This window comes from Apium graveolens, chromosome 8 (assembly GCF_009905375.1).
Source record: "Apium graveolens cultivar Ventura chromosome 8, ASM990537v1, whole genome shotgun sequence".
Classification (NCBI taxonomy): domain Eukaryota; kingdom Viridiplantae; phylum Streptophyta; class Magnoliopsida; order Apiales; family Apiaceae; genus Apium; species Apium graveolens.
This window is the reverse complement of record NC_133654.1, coordinates 264,540,134-264,558,101: the sequence shown is the minus strand read 5'-3', so window position 1 is coordinate 264,558,101 and position 17,968 is coordinate 264,540,134. Positions and strand designations below refer to the sequence as shown.

Below are 17,968 nucleotides of genomic sequence, written 5' to 3'. Positions count from 1 at the left end.
TTATGATGAGGACACAAATGCTTATTGGTCCGTAATCAGATATCGTTTGCACTAGTTGGAAAATGTGTCGTACAGGTTGCAACCAAAGCATCAGGGGAACCTCCTTACTGCAGGCAATAGCGTGTAGCCAGAAGAGTGACGTGTTCATCATCTCAACGATGCAAAATTGTAAATGGCTCTGATTCTTGTAGTACGGTAAGATGTGCTGCTCTAAATTTATCATTTTTGCAGACACATATCATCTAAATTTTACATCATGATGCTTTTCGAAGGATTCAATATTTGGGATGCGTGAGTGGTTTCAGCAGGGTAGCAAAATTATCATAACCACTCGGAATGTGCACTTGGTTAAGCAATGCGAAGGTATTTTTATTTATTTTGAATTTGTCTAGCATGTGTCAATGGGCACACATTAAGCAACAATAACTTTTATGAATTTTAAGTATTTTTATTGGTGAAATTGGTATCAATGCGGGTTCATTAATATTTATGATTGAAAGATCAATCAAAATTTGACACATTATTTCTTATTGTGCCCAGAAAATCCGTTAGCTACCAGATTACTCTATGAGGTCTAAGAGCAACTCCAATCCTTCCTAACTGTTACGTATATTAGTCCAGCTGGCAATGAACAGTACAATATTTTAGCTATCTTCTATCAAAATCACCGCTCCAACCACACACCCCTATTAAGCAAAATTTTAGCTATTAAGAATCCATACGTCAAATTTGTTGATACCAATCTCGTTTTCTATATCTATCCAACTCATCACCCGCTCAATCACTCACCGTTTCCGCCTGTTTTTTTCTTTGCTCCATCTACATCGGTTCCAAATTCAGAGGTATGAGTTTTATCTTTAATCATTTAATTTACTTGAATTAAGGTTGTTGATTTCTCCGCTGAAATCTTGCTGAAAGATAAATACATTTGTGGTTAACATAGATATAGTGCTTGTGGACAAATTTCGATATGGTCTTGTGGACAAATTGTAAATATAATGATATTTTTATTGCTCAAACTTCTAGCAGTGTGTCATGTGAAACTTCAATCTACTGATTATTCATGTTGCATTCAATGTACCAGTAAATTAAATTCAATGTACCATCATTATGGGTATGAATATAAATTCATGACCATGAATTTTTTCTGTTTTTTTTCAAGAGCATTCATGGGCATGCTTAATTAGTGTAGTCCAAACGTGAAACACTCGAAATTTGCTTATTTTATTTATCAATGAACCTTATCGTTCAAATTACACGGATAAATATGTAGGGAAATTACAAAACATAATATTAAAAAAAAATCAAATTACAATAAATATTTAACTCATATCACCACCATGAATTTTAGCTATCAAGAATCATTCGTGTGATGTTTTCCATCACAAATAAATATTTTAGAGGTGTGAATGAATTTGAGTTTATCGTTGGTTTGTATTTTTTTTAGTTCTGAATTATGAAATTTATAACCATAAAAATATGACCGTTGTAATGTAGCTGTTGGTATATAATATTACACGAGTATACTTCATTGGCTATGTAGTAACCCCTCTAGATAGTTGGTTGGAGAGATATTTTGGAAAATGCGTTCCAGTGGAGACGGGTGAGCCCTTGATTCCTGAATATTTACCCTGGCGGAAAGTTACATTTCAGCTAGGAAATTTTGCCTGTCCAACCGAATGAGAAAAGCTACTTGAAATGGAAAACGTATTTCAGGTTTACAATCACAAAAATCGACACAGAATTGATCAACAACAGTGGTAATTACGAAACGAAATCCAATTAGAAAAGAATTTACATAAATTTATCAGCTAGCTTGTAATTTTATGCAGTAAGAACTACCTATGATATCTTTTAGAATGTAGATGTTTGGAGGAGTGCGATAGGGAAATTGGAAATCATTCCTCACTCCAAAATCCAGAAGATATTGCGAGTAAGTTACGACTCTTTGCAAGATGATCTCGACAGAGATCTATTTCTGGAGATTGCATGCTTCTTTAGTGGAGAGGCCAAGTCTTTTGTGGTCAGAGTACTGGATGAATGCGGTTATAACACAATGATTGGAATTGAAAATCTTATTGACAGATGTATGTTGACAATTGATGAATGTGAAAACCTGAGAATGCATCATCTAGTTCAGAGCATGGGTAGAGAAATTATACGTCAGCAATCACCTAGAGATCCAGGGCAAAGGAGTAGACTGTGGTATTGGAAAGACTCCCTTGAAGTGTTAGAAGATGAAACAGTAAGAATGACACTTTTTTATTGATAAAAATTTGTAACAGTTACATTCTTTTCATATCAAAGTTTAATCACAATTGCTACTACTTATGTTTCTCTTATACCAGGGCACCAGAGCAATTGAAGGTCTAGCAATGGAGATGAGCACAATTAATGCATGTCGGGCGGAGGTGAGAACAAAAGCTTTTTCCCCGATGCAGAAGTTAAGACTACTTAAACTGAATAATGTACAACTTAGTGGAGGTTACAAGGACTTCCCTAGAAATTTGAAATGGTTATGTTGGCATAGATGCCCTTTAAGGTCTTTACCGAATGACTTTCCTTCAAGCAGCTTGGTTGCAATTGACATGCAGAATAGTAAATTGCAAATACTCGGGGAAGGAAACAAGGTAGTCTATGCTAATTTCTGCTTTTTTAATTTTAGAAATTATTCAAAGAAAAAGGCTTGGATTACATACTCAAGTTAATGTATGATCTTATTAATCCTTGTCTTGCAGGGTTTTGGATCACTAAAGTCTCTAAATCTGAGTCACTGCCATGGCATTGTTAGAACACCAGACTTCGCAAATTTTTTTGCTCTTGAGGAATTAATCCTTGAACATTGTGCAAATTTAATAGAAATCGATGAATCAATTGGAGTGGCTGAAGGACTTGCGTTGATAAATTTAAAGGACTGCAATCTTTTGAAGAAGCTTCCCGAAAGTCTGTGCATGCTAAAGTTACTAGAAACACTAAACATATCAGGTTGTTCAAGTCTTGGTATGCTTCCTGCGGACATGAGAAATATGGAATCCCTCATAGTTTTTCATGCTGATGGACTTGATTTCAGCAGTTCAAATTACAAAACGCAGAAAAATGAATCATGGAGGGAATATATCTGGGATTTGGTTTCAAAACAGAAAATTAGTTCCCAACTATCATTGAATTCAATACCGTGCAACTCCATTACGAGATTGAGTTTGGTAAATTGCAATCTACAAGATAGTTCATTTCCCAAGGAGTTCAGAGTCTCATCCTCACTTAAGTACTTAAACTTAAGTAACAACCCAATCCGCTTTCTACCAGATTGCTTTAAAGGTCTAAAAGAGGTTAAGAGTCTCCACTTATATAGTTGCAACCAGCTTCAAACACTTGAAGATTTGAAAAATTGAAGACCTTTATGCTAGAGATTGCCCGTTATTGGAAAAAATTACAATGAAGCGAGGTCTATCTATTAGAGCTTATTGTTGTCCACATAAATGTGAGAAGTTACTTGAGATGGATGGCGTATTCAAGATTGTACCAATAGAAGCAATAGACTCAGAATTGATCAACAATTGTGGTATTCATGACCTGGAATCGATGAAAACAATCCAGATGAGATTATACAATAATTACACGTCTGTCGAAACAAATGCCCAATTCAGGTGATCTCTCTCTCCGCACAAATAATAATAACATATTTAGGTAAACGGTTACTCTTAATATTCATTAATATATTATTTTTGTATTTTAATCTTTTGTACTTAATTTTTTTCAGATAATTAGATTCTAATTTTGTGTTTAAATAAAAATATTTATATTCATTTTAGTTAAAATATAAGTTTTTGAAATAAATATAATTTTAAAATATGTATAAATTATATATATATATATGTTTTAATTAGAATATATGTTTGTTTAATTAAAAAGGTTAAGAATACTTACTATGTGGGATACTTACTGCGTCTTAAATTGGTGGTTTCTTGTTTTCTAAACAAGATTGACATGTTAACTTGTTGATTCTATTTTACAGGGAGTATATAATAGTCGGGATAGGTGCAATTTATTCAGCATTTTTTACCCGGGGAGCAGTGTTCCAACATGGTTCAGTAGGCAAACTTACCAGCCTGCGTTATTCTTTACTGTATCACATTCTAATCTTCGATACTTAAATACCTGTGTTGTGTACAAGTTAAAGCGGATTTGAGGAAGATATTTTTGGCTAATATTTCGTAACATGACCAAGGATAAAACAATTGTGTTTCGTCCAGCCTGTTATGGCATCCCTGAGGGTGACGAATATATAACATGGGTAAGCCATTGGAAATTTGGTAGCCACGAGATGGGTCCTGGAGATGAGGTCTATGTTTTAATATCTGATACCTATGACGATAATCAGAGTTTTGAGGTGAAAGAGATGGGCGTCTATCTTGTGTACTACGAAGAGCAAGAACAGGCAGGTGTATGTGCGAATATATCTCAGTACGTCATCCCAGTGGAAACGCAGCCATCAAGATATCATGGAACGACGCAAATATACGTCACTGGCTGTGGATCATGATTCTTGGTTGGAGTAATATTTTGGAAGATACCAGTGAGCCCTCCAGTCCTGCCAGTGAACTTGACTAATTCCTAAATTTTATAAGTTGTATTCAGAAGCTTTCCATTATAGACGAATGTTTTTTCTTCATAAATAAGATCCATATGTGCACTACTGGAGAGACAGAGAAGTGGATGCGTTCATCTCAAAGATGCAGACTGCAAATGGCTCTGATTCTTGTGCCATGTAATGTTTTTTTTGCTAACTGAGCAGAGAGTCTAACTCCGCAGAGAGTCTAACTCCTGACCTCCCACGAGGGTAACAACGCTTTGAACTTCCAGCTATTCGAAGGCGGCAGTTTTTTAGAAAATATAAGAGAATATTCTGAACGTCCTGATGGCTTAGTGTGCCTACAAAGACAACTTCTTTCTGATATATCCAAGGGTAAGGCACCAACGATAAAATATCTTAATGATGGCATTCTTAAGATAAAAAGTGCCCTTCTTCATAGGAAACTTCTCATAGTCTTGGATGATGTCGATCAAGTTGAACAATTAGATGCGATTTTTGGGATGCGAGAGTGGTTTCACCTGGGAAGCAAAATTATCATAACCACTCGGAATGTGCATTTGCTGGAAGCTTATGAACATTGTACGAGATATGCTATCAAAACAATGAATTCTGATGATTCGTTGGAGTTGTTCAGCTGGCATGCATTCCGAGATAGTAGCCCCCCAGAATGTTACATAGAGCACTCAAAGAGGATTATAAAGCAATGTGAAGGTCTTCCTTTAGCTCTTAAGGTTCTAGGTGCATCTCTACGTGGCAAGAATGTAGATGTTTGGAGGAGTGCGATAGGGAAATTGGAAATCATTCCTCACTCCAAAATCCAGAAGATATTGCGAGTAAGTTACGACTCTTTGCAAGATGATCTCGACAGAAATTTATTTCTGGAGATTGCATGCTTCTTTAGTGGAGAGGCCAAGTCTTTTGTGGTCAGAGTACTGGATGAATGCGGTTATTACACATTGATTGGAATTGAAAATCTTATTGACAGATGTTTGTTGACTATTGATAAATATGAAAACCTGAGAATGCATTATTTAGTTCAGAGCATGGGTAGAGAAATTATACGTCAGCAATCACCTAGAGATCCAGGGCAAAGGAGTAGACTGTGGTATTGGAAAGACTCCCTTGAAGTGTTAGAAGATGAAACAGTAAGAATGACACTTTTTTATTGATAAAAATTTGTAACAGTTACATTCTTTTCATATCAAAGTTTAATCACAATTGCTACTACTTATGTTTCTCTTATACCAGGGCACCAGAGCAATTGAAGGTCTAGCAATGGAGATGAGCACAATTAATGCATGTCGGGCGGAGGTGAGAACAAAAGCTTTTTCCCCGATGCAGAAGTTAAGAATACTTAAACTGAATAATGTACAACTTAGTGGAGGTTACAAGGACTTCCCGAGAAATTTGAAATGGTTATGTTGGCATAAATACACTTTAAGGTCTTTACCGAATGACTTTCCTTCAAGCAGCTTGGTTGCAATTGACATGCAGAATAGTAAATTGCAAATACTCGGGGAAGGAAACAAGGTAGTCTATGCTAATTTCTGATTTTTTAATTTTAGAAATCATTCAAAGAAAAAGGCTTAGATTACTACATACTTAAGTTAATGTATGTTCTTATTAATCCTTGTCTTGCAGGGTTTTGGATCACTAAAGTCTCTAAATCTGAGTCACTGCCATGACATTGTTAGAACACCAGACTTCGCAAATTGTTTTGCTCTTGAGGAATTAATCCTTGAACATTGTGCAAATTTAGTAGAAATCGATGAATCAATTGGAGTGGCTGAAGGACTTGCGTTGATAAATTTAAAGGACTGCAGTCTTTTGAAGAAGCTTCCCGAAAGGCTGTGCATGCTGAAGTTACTAGAAACACTAAACATATCAGGTTGTTCAAGTCTTGGTATGTTTCCTGCGGAGATGAGAAAGATGGAATCCCTTAAAGTTTTTCATGCTGATGGACTTGATTTCAGTAATTCAAACAATAAAACGCAGCAAAATGAGTCATGGCGAGAATTCATCCGGGGTTTGGTTTCTAAGCCGAAAATTAGTTCCCAACTATCGTTGAATTCGTTACCGTGCTACTCCATTACGAGATTGAGTTTGAGAAACTGCAATCTACATGATAGTTCATTTCCCAAGGATTTCAGAGTCGCACCCTCACTTGAATACCTGGACTTGAGTTACAACCCAGTCCGATTTTTACCAGATTGCTTTAAAGGTCTAAAAGAGGTCAAGAGGCTCACCTTATATTATTGCAGCCAACTTCAGTTACTGGAAGATTTACCAAAAATTGATGAACTTGAGTTAAAGTATTGCCCATTATTGGAAAAAGTTACGATGAAGCGAGGCCTATATCTAAGAAATTTTGTGCTTCCATGGCGTTGTAAGAAATTACTTGAGATGGATGGCATATTCAAGATTGTCCCAATAGGTGAAATTTGAAATCTCTATTTTTACTGTGCCCGTTTGAGAAATTTTAAAATAAGTAACTTATGACTTAAAATGAATAAGTGAGTTTTAAGTGATAAGTAGAAGAACACTTATAAGTTATATAAGTGTTTGGTTAATTTTACTTATAAGTCAGATTTTTTTTATTAAAATGAACTAAAATAAACAATTTTTAAATAAAATTATCTAATTTATGAATTTTAAATTAACTTAATATTTAAAAACATATATTTTTAAAAGTAAAGTTAATAAAAAGGAGAAAAATCAAAATAAGTTGAGAAAAAGTACGTCGTTGCTAACATTCGGCTTATCAACTTATAAGTTGTAAATTCAACTTATAAATTTATTCGACAAACACTCGTTGATAAGTTGTTACGAACTTTTAAATCATAAGTTGACTTATAAGTGGGAAACAAATAGGCCCTAAATATTGAGAAAAGCTCGAATGTAATAAGTTTGACTCGAGTTCAACTAGCTTAAATATGTATAATATATATAAATATTAAATATTTATATAGGATATAAATAACATATATAAAATAGATAAAAAGTAATAATAATACAAGCTCGATTAGGTTCGCGAATTAAAAAATATAAAACCCGAGAAAGCTTGGTTTGATAATTATTTAAATAGCTCGAGTTTAAGTTAGGTCGGACAAATAATTAACTTAAATTCAAATATTTTAGGAGCCGAACTCATCGGACCTTTACTTAGGATTGGAGCAACGGATGACCAGCCGTAAACATATTATTCTCCCACCCAAATGAATTTTCTCTTGTCGTCCAAGTAAAAGATACACTGTGGCCCCGTTTGGTATTGTTGTTGCAGAAGGTTACAACAGGTTTATGCTGAAAAAATGTTAAATAAGTGTTTGGTAAATTTTAAAATTATTATCTGAAAAAACGCTTTTGGTCTAAAAGTTGTTGTTCGTAAAAGTATGTCCCTCATACTTTTGCTATCAGTTTCACCATCAAACAGAAAAATATTATTTTATATATTATATCTCAAAATATGTATAAATTTAAAAAATTACCAAACAATTATCTTATTTTCCTGACAACACTTTTTCCCTAATACTTTTTCTGATACTTTTTTTTACAGCAAATCAGTTTTCAACCGCAGTACCAAACAGAGCCAATATAACCCTAAATCCCCTTTCATCCATTTATTCCCACACCATCAGAACAAATCCCACTATAAAAACCTCCATTTAGTAACTTCTCAAAACCCTAATTAAACTTCTGATGAGCATTCTCTCCGCCGTCCCCGCCGACAACGATAAAAAACCGATCAAACTCCCAATTTTCCTGCAAGCAGAACGTCCTCATTGCTAGGATGAAATCGGATTTTAAAAAAATTTACATTTGACGGGAAAAATGAAATTAAAAACGGAGTGGAAAGGCTGAGATTATGTGCGGGAGGGTGGAGATTAGTTGAGTGTGATACTTTTAAGGGGCATTAAATTAAATTGATCTAACAGCTTACATTAATTTCTAGCTTTAATTTTAAGTTTAGTTTATATTTATCATGGAAATCTCATATATTTACAAGTACATCACGTATGTTCTCCGACATGACCATTTATGTTTTGTAAACTAAGTATGTTTTGTAAAATAATATATTTTACATGTTCTACTTGTAAAATGTATATAATCTACAAGATTTTCAATAAAATAGTAATATTTGTGGAATATGATTCGAAAAATAATATATTTTACAATAATTTAAGCAATATTTTATTTACAGAACATATATGGAATACACTGCATAATGCAGTGTTTTGGCCCAAAACACTACATCATGTAGCGCTTTGCGCATTAAAAGTTAGAAAAAATATATAGAACCACACACCACAACACTACATTATATAACGTGTGATCATTGAAAATTAAAGAAAAAAAGGTACAAGACGCTGTATTGTCTAGCATTTTGGGTCTTTTGTCTAAATACTACTCCCTCTGTCCCATTGAATTCTATACGTTACTTTTCGGCACGCTTTTCAATACTCATTAAAAATATAATTCCACAATATTTTTTCAATTTTTTTTCTGAATAAAAGTTTCATGTTTAAATTTTTATTCAAAAAAAAAATTTGAAAAAAAACATTACGAAACTATATTTTATAGAGGGTTCAAAATACGTGCAAATAGTAAACGTATAGAAATCAACGCGACGGAGGGAGTAAATAATATAGTGTCTAGAAGTGATATTATGGGTCATAATTTCTAAAAATGACATTTTGAATATTTTTCATCCAAAGTGAAATACAAGCCTAACACCCCAATTATGGCCGATCTAATACATGACTGGTGAATACGTATTACTTATATGCATTTGTACTTCGCTGGTGCCTGTTGGGACATGATGAGCCCTTACGGGTAATTGTACAGTCGGTATTTACTTTTTATGAATGCTGATGAAATATTAATATCAAATACATATCAGGTCTATATGCTCTCACACCAAATAGGTATTGGTGTTATATATTTTGCAATACTTTCACATGAAATGCATATTATCAAATACTTTAATCAGAGAATTGTATATCTAATTACTTCGTTGTCACATGCGTATTTGAGAGAAATGGACCAAAATGTCACTTTGGATGTAAAATGGTCTAAAATATCACTTCTAAAAATAATGACCCACATTTTCAATTCACCACGTTATATCGTGTAGAATTTAGAAAACCACCTAGAACATTATACGAGTTAGCGTTTTGTTTATTTTTTTATATTTTAGCGGGGTATGGTTACTTTATGTAACGTTTTATGCCTTTTGTTTTTTTTCTTCATCTTATTTTTTTTGTACTCCTTTTGGTATTTTTGTTTAGGGGCCGGGAAACATCGGTTAATATTATATTTTCAATATTTCTTTTTATTTAATATTGGTAAAATTTTTAAGATTATATCATAATTTAACAGTTTTTAACATTTAGTTCACCAATCCTTTTCTGAGTTTTAGATTTTTTTAAAAAAATAATAATAAAATATTACACAGATTTAGGGTTTAGGCTCCAGGGCCCTAAACCCTAATTTTAGCTAGGCTTTAGGGCCTCCCTAAACCCTCGGAACCAAAAATTTAAATTTTAAATGACACAATTTTAAAATTTAAGGGTGTAATCTAATTTAAATTTTTTTAATATTTTAGGATTAAGCAATCCCCTTTTGGGTTTTAGAAACAATTTAAACAATTTTTTAGTATTTTAGGAATTAACAATTTTTTATTTGAGATTGAATTATTTTTTTTAAAAAAATACTTGTGTCAAACACTAAATGAAGTAGTGTTTTGAGGTCAAAATATTATATAATGTAGAATTTGGTGTGCCAAAACTTTACTTAGTGTAGCGTTTTGTACATTAAAAAAAAACATAACGCTACAAGATATAGCGTTTTGGATTTCTTGCCTAAACGCTACACGATTTAGTGTCTTGAGATGAATTTTTGGGTTATTTTTTTAAGAAGTAATATTTTAGATCATTGTTTATTCCTAAATAATATTAGGGTTATCATCCCGTTTTTAATCAGCTAAAATTGGCCGTATTTCACAAACAGGTTATTCTTGTCTAAGTTTATTTAATGATCGGTTATATATGTGATGTCCATTGCTCTACGGGCGATACCCCGGAGACATATCGAAGAGTGGCCCTATAACAATTCTCTGCTTTTATTTCTATTGCTTTTAGTCAATCACATCCATTTCTTGTATGTGATCCGTTAGATAAAACAACAACAATAAAATAATAATAATAATAATATTATTATTATTATTATTATTATTATTATGTAATTATTATCGATCTGTTATGTCAGGAGTGTAATCGACTCGAGCCGAACCGAATACTGCTAGGCTGGGCTCGAGCTCCATTAAAATAGTTCGGGTTCGAGCTCGATCGAACCTTCAATTTCAAGTTCTAAGCTCCGCTCGTAAAAGGTTCGGTAGACTCGAGTTCGACTCGTAAAAGGTTCGGTAGGCTCGAGTTCGGCTCGAAAGATCGAATTAATTCACTAAATATTAACAAAAAATTCGAAATATGATTGGTGTGACTCGATAAAAATAAATAATATATATTAAATATTAAATATTTACATAAAAATATATTTATAATAAAAAAAAATTAAAAATAATAGAGGCTCTATAAGGCTCGCGAACCTTACGAGCCGAATAATTTGAAGTTCGAGCTCGGCTTTATTAAAAATTCAAAAAATTCGAGTTCGGCTCAATTATTTTTGAGCTGAATTCGAAAATTTTACGAACCGAACTCGAATAGCTCACGAACAGTTTGGTTTGTTTACGCCTTGTGTTATGTTCATTATTGTACACGCCTGAATTTTTTTTTTTTATTATTATTATAGACAACACTTCTTTTCAGAAAGCTTCTTCTGAACTAATTTTAGATTAAGTGTTTATGCCTGGAAGATGTTTGACTAAAATACTGAAAGTGAAAACTGAAAGAGAGAGTTGATTCAACATACTGTACGTTAATCTTGAAAATGTTTCAATGCGTTAACTTTTGTATTATGCGTAGTAGAGAGAGACGAGAGAAGAACAAGATTGGAGGAGACGGTTGCTTATTTACCTGCTCTGCTTAAGATATCTTTGTGAGTGTGTTTATACTAAACTATAATAATATAATTTGGCATGCTCTTTTTTTTTGTCGGATTATACCGTAGGACGAAGCTCATTTATGGGTCGAAAAGTGGGACAATCTTTGGGGTATTAATCGCACCTTAATTCTCCCGCCAGCCTAAGCTCCGATACGAATAAGATCATATATTTAACAGCTCTCAGGTTCGAATACCATCAACATCAAATTTTTGTATTATTAGTGTATACTTATAATGCAGTAATTTAACCCTTCCTGGCCCGCTGTGTGATGATCTCAATTTAGTGTTTCAAAGTCTCCGTTCAGCCATTTAAAATAATAGCAAAACTCTGGGATGTGTTCTATTAATTTAAAGTGGCATTTTAATCTTGTCACTCATTGACTAGATACAAATAACCAAGCTAGTACATGTCTTCAGATCTAACTAATCACAAAGAGAGAGTTGACTTGATATTTTTCAGTTATGCTGAAACTGAAGTCTTTAGAATCATCTGCTCAAAATTATAGTTATGATGTGTTTTTGAGTTTTAGCGGTGAAGATACCCGCAAAACTTTTACGGATCACTTGTATACTGCATTGATACATGAAGGACTAATCACTTTTCGAGATGATGAGGAGATTGAGAGAGGAGAGAGTATTAAATCTGAACTGGAAAATGGTATCCGACAGTCAAGAAGTTGGATCATTGTTTTCTCTAAGAAGTATGCTTTTTCGAGCTGGTGCCTTGATGAGCTTGTGCTGATTCTTGACTGTAGGAACAAGTCGGAACGTCTTGTTTTACCTATTTTCTACAATGTTGACCCATCAGATGTCCGTAAGCAATCTGGTTGTATATCTGAAGCATTGTATTACCATGAAGAGAAATTCAAGAGGGAAGTGGACGAGACAAAAAGGAAGAATTTGATGGACAAAATAAAGCGATGGAGGATTGCTCTTACTGAGCTTGCCGATTTGGCAGGCATGCCTTTGCAGAATGTGGCAAATGGGTAATACATTTTCTTCCTTTTAAATTCCGATTCTCTTTCTGCTCTTTGCATTCTTTTAATTAGCTCACTTTTGTTTAAGCTCCATGGTCTCTTTACCTTACTTATACAATGGGCTGAAAAGAAAACGAAATAGAACTAAACGTAATTGAAATTCAGGATAAATGAGACTAATCAAACAATTTAAAACCGAACCATTTTGAAACCTGAAATCCAAAACAACCGACTACTTGTTTGATTAAATTCTGTTATATAAGTGCTCTTCTTGCAAATGACATTTCTAAGGTGTGTTAATTATTTGACACTTGATGTTGTATTAGACTATTAGTCTAAGTGAATAAGATGTACCTAAAAGCAAAATTCTTATATAACTCAGCAAACCACCAGATCTGGCTCTTTATATCTTTTTAGATTCCGCTATATTTTCAAGAGATTCTTTGAATATTGTTTCTTGAGATTTAAAAGATTTTTAAGAACATTCTAGGATGTAAACTTTATTTGAGAAACTGCATATCTTTGTAGGCATTGTCTCAGGCTGTTGCGCCACTAATATGATAACTGTTGCAGTCTAAAAGCGAACCATGTCACCCCTACTTCTATGTGGCCAACTCTTTAAAAATCTTGTGGAATAGGTTATGTCAAGCGTATATCTGCAAGGATGAGTATAACCTTCTATAGAACTTACTATAGAATTAAAGGTCGTGTTTAGGGACACAAGTTCAGTACCAACCAAAGCTATCAGTATATTTTACCATTTTTTTACATTCTTCAAATGCTGTAGGTACGAATCAAAACTCATCGAGAAAATAGTTAACGTGGTTAAGGATAAAGTGACATGTTACACTTTAAGCGTGACACAGCATCCTGTTGGAATTGGTCCTTCAGTGCAGGACATCAGTTTATGGTTAAGAAATGGTTCCAACGATGTGGAAGTGTTTGCACTCTATGGTGTCGGGGGACTTGGAAAGACAACCATTGCCAAATACGTCTACAACATGAACTTCCAGCTATTTGAAGGCGGCAGTTTTTTAGAAAATATAAGAGAATATTCTGAACGTCCTGATGGCTTAGTGTGTCTACAAAGACAACTTCTTTCTGATATATCCAAGGGAAAGGCACCAACGATAAAAAGTGCCCTTCTTCATAGGAAACTTCTCATAGTCTTGGATGACGTCGATCAGGTTGAACAATTAGATGCAATTTTTGGGATGCGAGAGTGGTTTCACCAGGGAAGCAAAATTATCATAACCACTCGGAATGTGCATTTGCTGGAAGCTTATGAACATTGTACAAGATATGCTATCGAAACACTGAATTCTGATGATTCGTTGGAGTTGTTCAGCTGGCATGCATTCCGAGACAGTCGCCCCCCAGAATGTTACATGGAGCACTCAAAGAGGATTATAAAGCAATGTGAAGGTCTTCCTTTAGCCCTTAAGGTTCTAGGTGCATCTCTACGTGGCAAGAATGTAGATGTTTGGAGGAGTGCGATAGGGAAATTGGAAATCATTCCTCACTCCAAAATCCAGAAGATATTGCGAGTAAGTTACGACTCTTTGCAAGATGATCTCGACAGAAATTTATTTCTGGAGATTGCATGCTTCTTTAGTGGAGAGGCCAAGTCTTTTGTGGTCAGAGTACTGGATGAATGCGGTTATTACACATTGATTGGAATTGAAAATCTTATTGACAGATGTTTGTTGACTATTGATAAATATGAAAACCTGAGAATGCATTATTTAGTTCAGAGCATGGGTAGAGAAATTATACGTCAGCAATCACCTAGAGATCCAGGGCAAAGGAGTAGACTGTGGTATTGGAAAGACTCCCTTGAAGTGTTAGAAGATGAAACAGTAAGAATGACACTTTTTTATTGATAAAAATTTGTAACAGTTACATTCTTTTCATATCAAAGTTTAATCACAATTGCTACTACTTATGTTTCTCTTATACCAGGGCACCAGAGCAATTGAAGGTCTAGCAATGGAGATGAGCACAATTAATGCATGTCGGGCGGAGGTGAGAACAAAAGCTTTTTCCCCGATGCAGAAGTTAAGACTACTTAAACTGAATAATGTACAACTTAGTGGAGGTTACAAGGACTTCCCTAGAAATTTGAAATGGTTATGTGATTTCAAAACCGAAAATGAGTTCCCCACTATCGTTGGCTTCATTACCGTGCTACTCCATTACGAGATTGAGTTTGGTAAATTGCAATCTACATGATGGTTCATTTCCCAAAAATTTTAGAGTTGCACCCTCGCTTGAGTCCTTGAACTTGAGTTACAACCCAATCCGATTTTTACCAGATTGCTTTAAAGGTCTAAAAGAGGTCAAGATGCTCACGTTACATCATTGCAACCAACTTCAATTACTGGAAGATTTACCAAAAATAGAAAAGTTTTATGTTAAAGATTGCCCATTATTGGAAAAAATTACGATGATGAACGGAGGTCTATCCATTATTGGTTATTGGTTTCCATATAAATGTGAGAAATTGCTTGAAATGGATTGGGTATTCAAGATTGTACCAATAGGAGAAATAGACTCAGATCTGATCAACAGTTGTGGAATTTATGATGTGGAATTCATGAAAACGATCAAGATAAGATTATACAATCTCTACACATATTCCGAATTAAAATGCCCAATCCAGGTAATATTTCAATTGCAATTTTAATATTTTATGCACAAATAATTTTTCAAATAATATTTTGAAAAAATATTATTTCAATTATATTGAAATAATTACTTGTATTGTTTCAATTATGATATATTTTTAAAAAATAGATAAAATTCAGAGACGCACTTAAATTAAAACAAATTTATGTATTTTAACCAATATGTATTTATTAAACTATAAGAAAAAAGGATACTATCAATGATAAGAGCAAGTCCAACGGCTCCCTTATAGAGCTCTTAAGTTCAATTATAACGATTTTGACGTAAAATGACACTCCAACCGTGTCTAATGCTTTCTTAAATCACTAATACATGACTTTTATTCTTTATATTTAAGGAATTTTTAGTGCCACTTTGTAATACTTTTAGCAATAAAAAATTCATTTTTCTTTCTTTTTTTTACTTCTCTCTCTCTCACTCACTTTTTATCCATATCTTTTCAAATTTATTAATATAATAATAATAATAAGGAAGGTATATATGATTCTTTGTTGGAGTTAAAATACAAAATTATATCATAAATTACTAAAAGCCAATATTTTATATTATTTATAAAAAAAACTACTAGGATACAGTTGGATTTGATGTAATCCATTTTAAATTGATTAGTTCTTTTTTTTTTTGTTGTTAAATTAAATTGACATGTCAATTTTTGATTCAATTTCACAGGGAGTACATGAATATGGATGGTCTAAAACAAATTTATTCAGCATATTTTATCCTGGGAAGAGCGTTCCAACATGGTTTACTAGTCAAGAAAGTGACATGTCCTCGATATCCTTTATCATTTCACATTCTAAACTTAGATACTTAAATACTTGCATTGTGTACAAATTGAACCCGGGTAGGAATAATTATTTCCATGTGATATTCCACAATATGACCAAGGATAAAGTGATTGTGTATCGTCCGGTCTGTTATGGCATCCCTGAGGGCGATGAATATATGACATGGCTAAGTCACTGGAAATTCAGTAGTCACAAGGTGGGACTTGGAGAAGAAGATGTTCATTCAGCCAAACGACAAAAAATCCAACAAACATGTGAGGAGATATCTCAGTCTGTCATTCCCGTGGAAGTGCAGCCAAGGGCATATTATGGAACTACACGAGTATACTTTATTGGCTGTGGAGTAACCACTATAGATAGTTGGTTGGAGAGATATTTTGAAAAACGCGTTCCAGTGGAGACGGGTGAGCCCTTGAGTCCTGATTGTGAACTTGACTAATTCTGTCCTACATCCTGCAAATATACTTGGATTCTGAAGCTTTTCATTATGATGAGGACACAAATGCTTATTGGTCCGTAATCAGATATCGTTTGCACTAGTTGGAAAATGTGTCGTACAGGTTGCAACCAAAGCATCAGGGGAACCTCCTTACTGCAGGCAATAGCGTGTAGAAAGAAGAGTGACGTGTTCATCATCTCAACGATGCAAAATTGTAAATGGCTCTCATTCTTGTAGTACTGTAAGATGTGTTGTTCTAAATTTATCATTTTTCTCAAATTAAAATTTAGCCACTTTCATGTAAAATATTTAATTTTCAGGTATGCATAGTGCAATTAAGTCTTGAAGTATTGTGGACAATATTTTGTTAACCATATTGAAGGCGATGTACTCACGTGTTCAAGATATTTTTATTTATTTTGGATTTGTCTAGTATGTGTCTATGGGCACACATTAAGCAACAATAACTTTTATGAATTTTAAGTGTGTTTTTATTGGTGAAATTGGTATCAATGCGGGTTCATTAATATTTATGATTGAAAGATCAATCAAAATTTGACACATTATTTCTTATTGTGCCCAAAAAATCCGTTAGCTACCAGATTACTCTATGAGGTCTAAGAGCAATTCCAACCCTTCCTAACTGTTAGCTATATTAGTCCAGCTGGCAATGAACAGTACAATATTTTAGCTATCTTCTATCAAAATCACCGCTCCAACCACACACCCCTATTAAGCAAAATTTTAGCTATTAAGAATCCATACGTCAAATATGTTGATACCAATCTCGTTTTCTATATCTATCCAACTCATCACCCGCTCAATCACTCACCGTTTCCGCCTGTTTTTTTCTTTGCTCCATCTACATCGGTTCCAAATTCAGAGGTATGAGTTTATCTTTAATCATTTAATTTACTTGAATTAAGGTTGTTGATTTCTCCGCTGAAATCTTGCTGAAAGATAAATACATTTGTGGTTAACATAAATATAGTGCTTGTGGACAAATTTCGATATGGTCTTGTGGACAAATTGTAAATATAATGATATTTTTATTGCTCAAACTTATAGCAGTGTGTCATGTGAAACTTCAATCTACTGATTATTCATGTTGCATTCAATGTACCAGTAAATTAAATTAAATGTACCATCATCATGGGTATGAATATAAATTCATGTCCATGAATTTTTTCTGTTTTTTTCAAGAGCATTCATGGGCATGCTTAATTAGTGTAGTCCAAACGTGAAACACTCGAAATTTGCTTATTTTATTTATCAATGAACCTTATCGTTCAAATTACACGGATAAATATGTAGGGAAATTACAAAACATAATATTAAAAAAAAATCAAATTACAATAAATATTTAACTCATATCACCACCATGAATTTTAGCTATCAAGAATCATTCGTGTGATGTTTTTCA

The 17,968-nt window shown here is 33.6% G+C and overlaps 3 protein-coding genes across 3 annotated transcripts; all 3 read left to right on the top strand.

Moving 5' to 3' along the window:
* The first annotated feature begins 272 nt into the window (after positions 1-272).
* On the top strand, positions 273-16,919 carry LOC141677659 (disease resistance-like protein DSC1). Its single transcript, XM_074483670.1, has 9 exons — positions 273-363; positions 541-2,245; positions 2,349-2,630; positions 2,739-3,647; positions 4,016-5,739; positions 5,843-6,124; positions 6,236-7,028; positions 15,174-15,292; positions 15,988-16,919. The coding sequence occupies exons 5-9, from the start codon at positions 5,095-5,097 to the stop codon at positions 16,543-16,545; spliced, it is 2,397 nt and encodes a 798-aa protein (XP_074339771.1). The 5' UTR covers positions 273-363; positions 541-2,245; positions 2,349-2,630; positions 2,739-3,647; positions 4,016-5,094; the 3' UTR covers positions 16,546-16,919.
* On the top strand, positions 1,699-3,392 carry LOC141680915 (TMV resistance protein N-like). The gene is made up of 4 exons (XM_074487001.1): positions 1,699-1,716; positions 1,859-2,245; positions 2,349-2,630; positions 2,739-3,392. Exons 1-4 carry the CDS (start codon positions 1,699-1,701, stop codon positions 3,390-3,392), a joined length of 1,341 nt encoding a protein of 446 aa, XP_074343102.1.
* Positions 12,048-15,002, top strand: LOC141677658 (disease resistance protein RPV1-like). Its single transcript, XM_074483669.1, has 3 exons — positions 12,048-12,639; positions 13,418-14,489; positions 14,593-15,002. Exons 1-3 carry the CDS (start codon positions 12,116-12,118, stop codon positions 14,860-14,862), a joined length of 1,866 nt encoding a protein of 621 aa, XP_074339770.1. The 5' UTR covers positions 12,048-12,115; the 3' UTR covers positions 14,863-15,002.
* Positions 16,920-17,968: the final 1,049 nt, after the last annotated feature.

What these genes read in the sequence shown, in the direction of transcription:
- LOC141680915 (XM_074487001.1), top strand. An exon ending in AAGTGTTAGAAGATGAAACA is followed by an intron (nt 2,246 to 2,348) that starts GTAAGAATGACA and finishes CTCTTATACCAG; the next exon opens with GGCACCAGAGCAATTGAAGG. An exon ending in TACTCGGGGAAGGAAACAAG is followed by an intron (nt 2,631 to 2,738) that starts GTAGTCTATGCT and finishes CTTGTCTTGCAG; the next exon opens with GGTTTTGGATCACTAAAGTC.
- LOC141677658 (XM_074483669.1), top strand. Translation starts at nt 12,116, where the DNA reads ATGCTGAAACTGAAGTCTTTAGAATCATCTGCTCAAAATTATAGTTAT. An exon ending in TTGCAGAATGTGGCAAATGG is followed by an intron (nt 12,640 to 13,417) that starts GTAATACATTTT and finishes CAAATGCTGTAG; the next exon opens with GTACGAATCAAAACTCATCG. An exon ending in AAGTGTTAGAAGATGAAACA is followed by an intron (nt 14,490 to 14,592) that starts GTAAGAATGACA and finishes CTCTTATACCAG; the next exon opens with GGCACCAGAGCAATTGAAGG.
- LOC141677659 (XM_074483670.1), top strand. Translation starts at nt 5,095, where the DNA reads ATGCGAGAGTGGTTTCACCTGGGAAGCAAAATTATCATAACCACTCGG. An exon ending in AAGTGTTAGAAGATGAAACA is followed by an intron (nt 5,740 to 5,842) that starts GTAAGAATGACA and finishes CTCTTATACCAG; the next exon opens with GGCACCAGAGCAATTGAAGG. An exon ending in ATTCAAGATTGTCCCAATAG is followed by an intron (nt 7,029 to 15,173) that starts GTGAAATTTGAA and finishes TTGTACCAATAG; the next exon opens with GAGAAATAGACTCAGATCTG.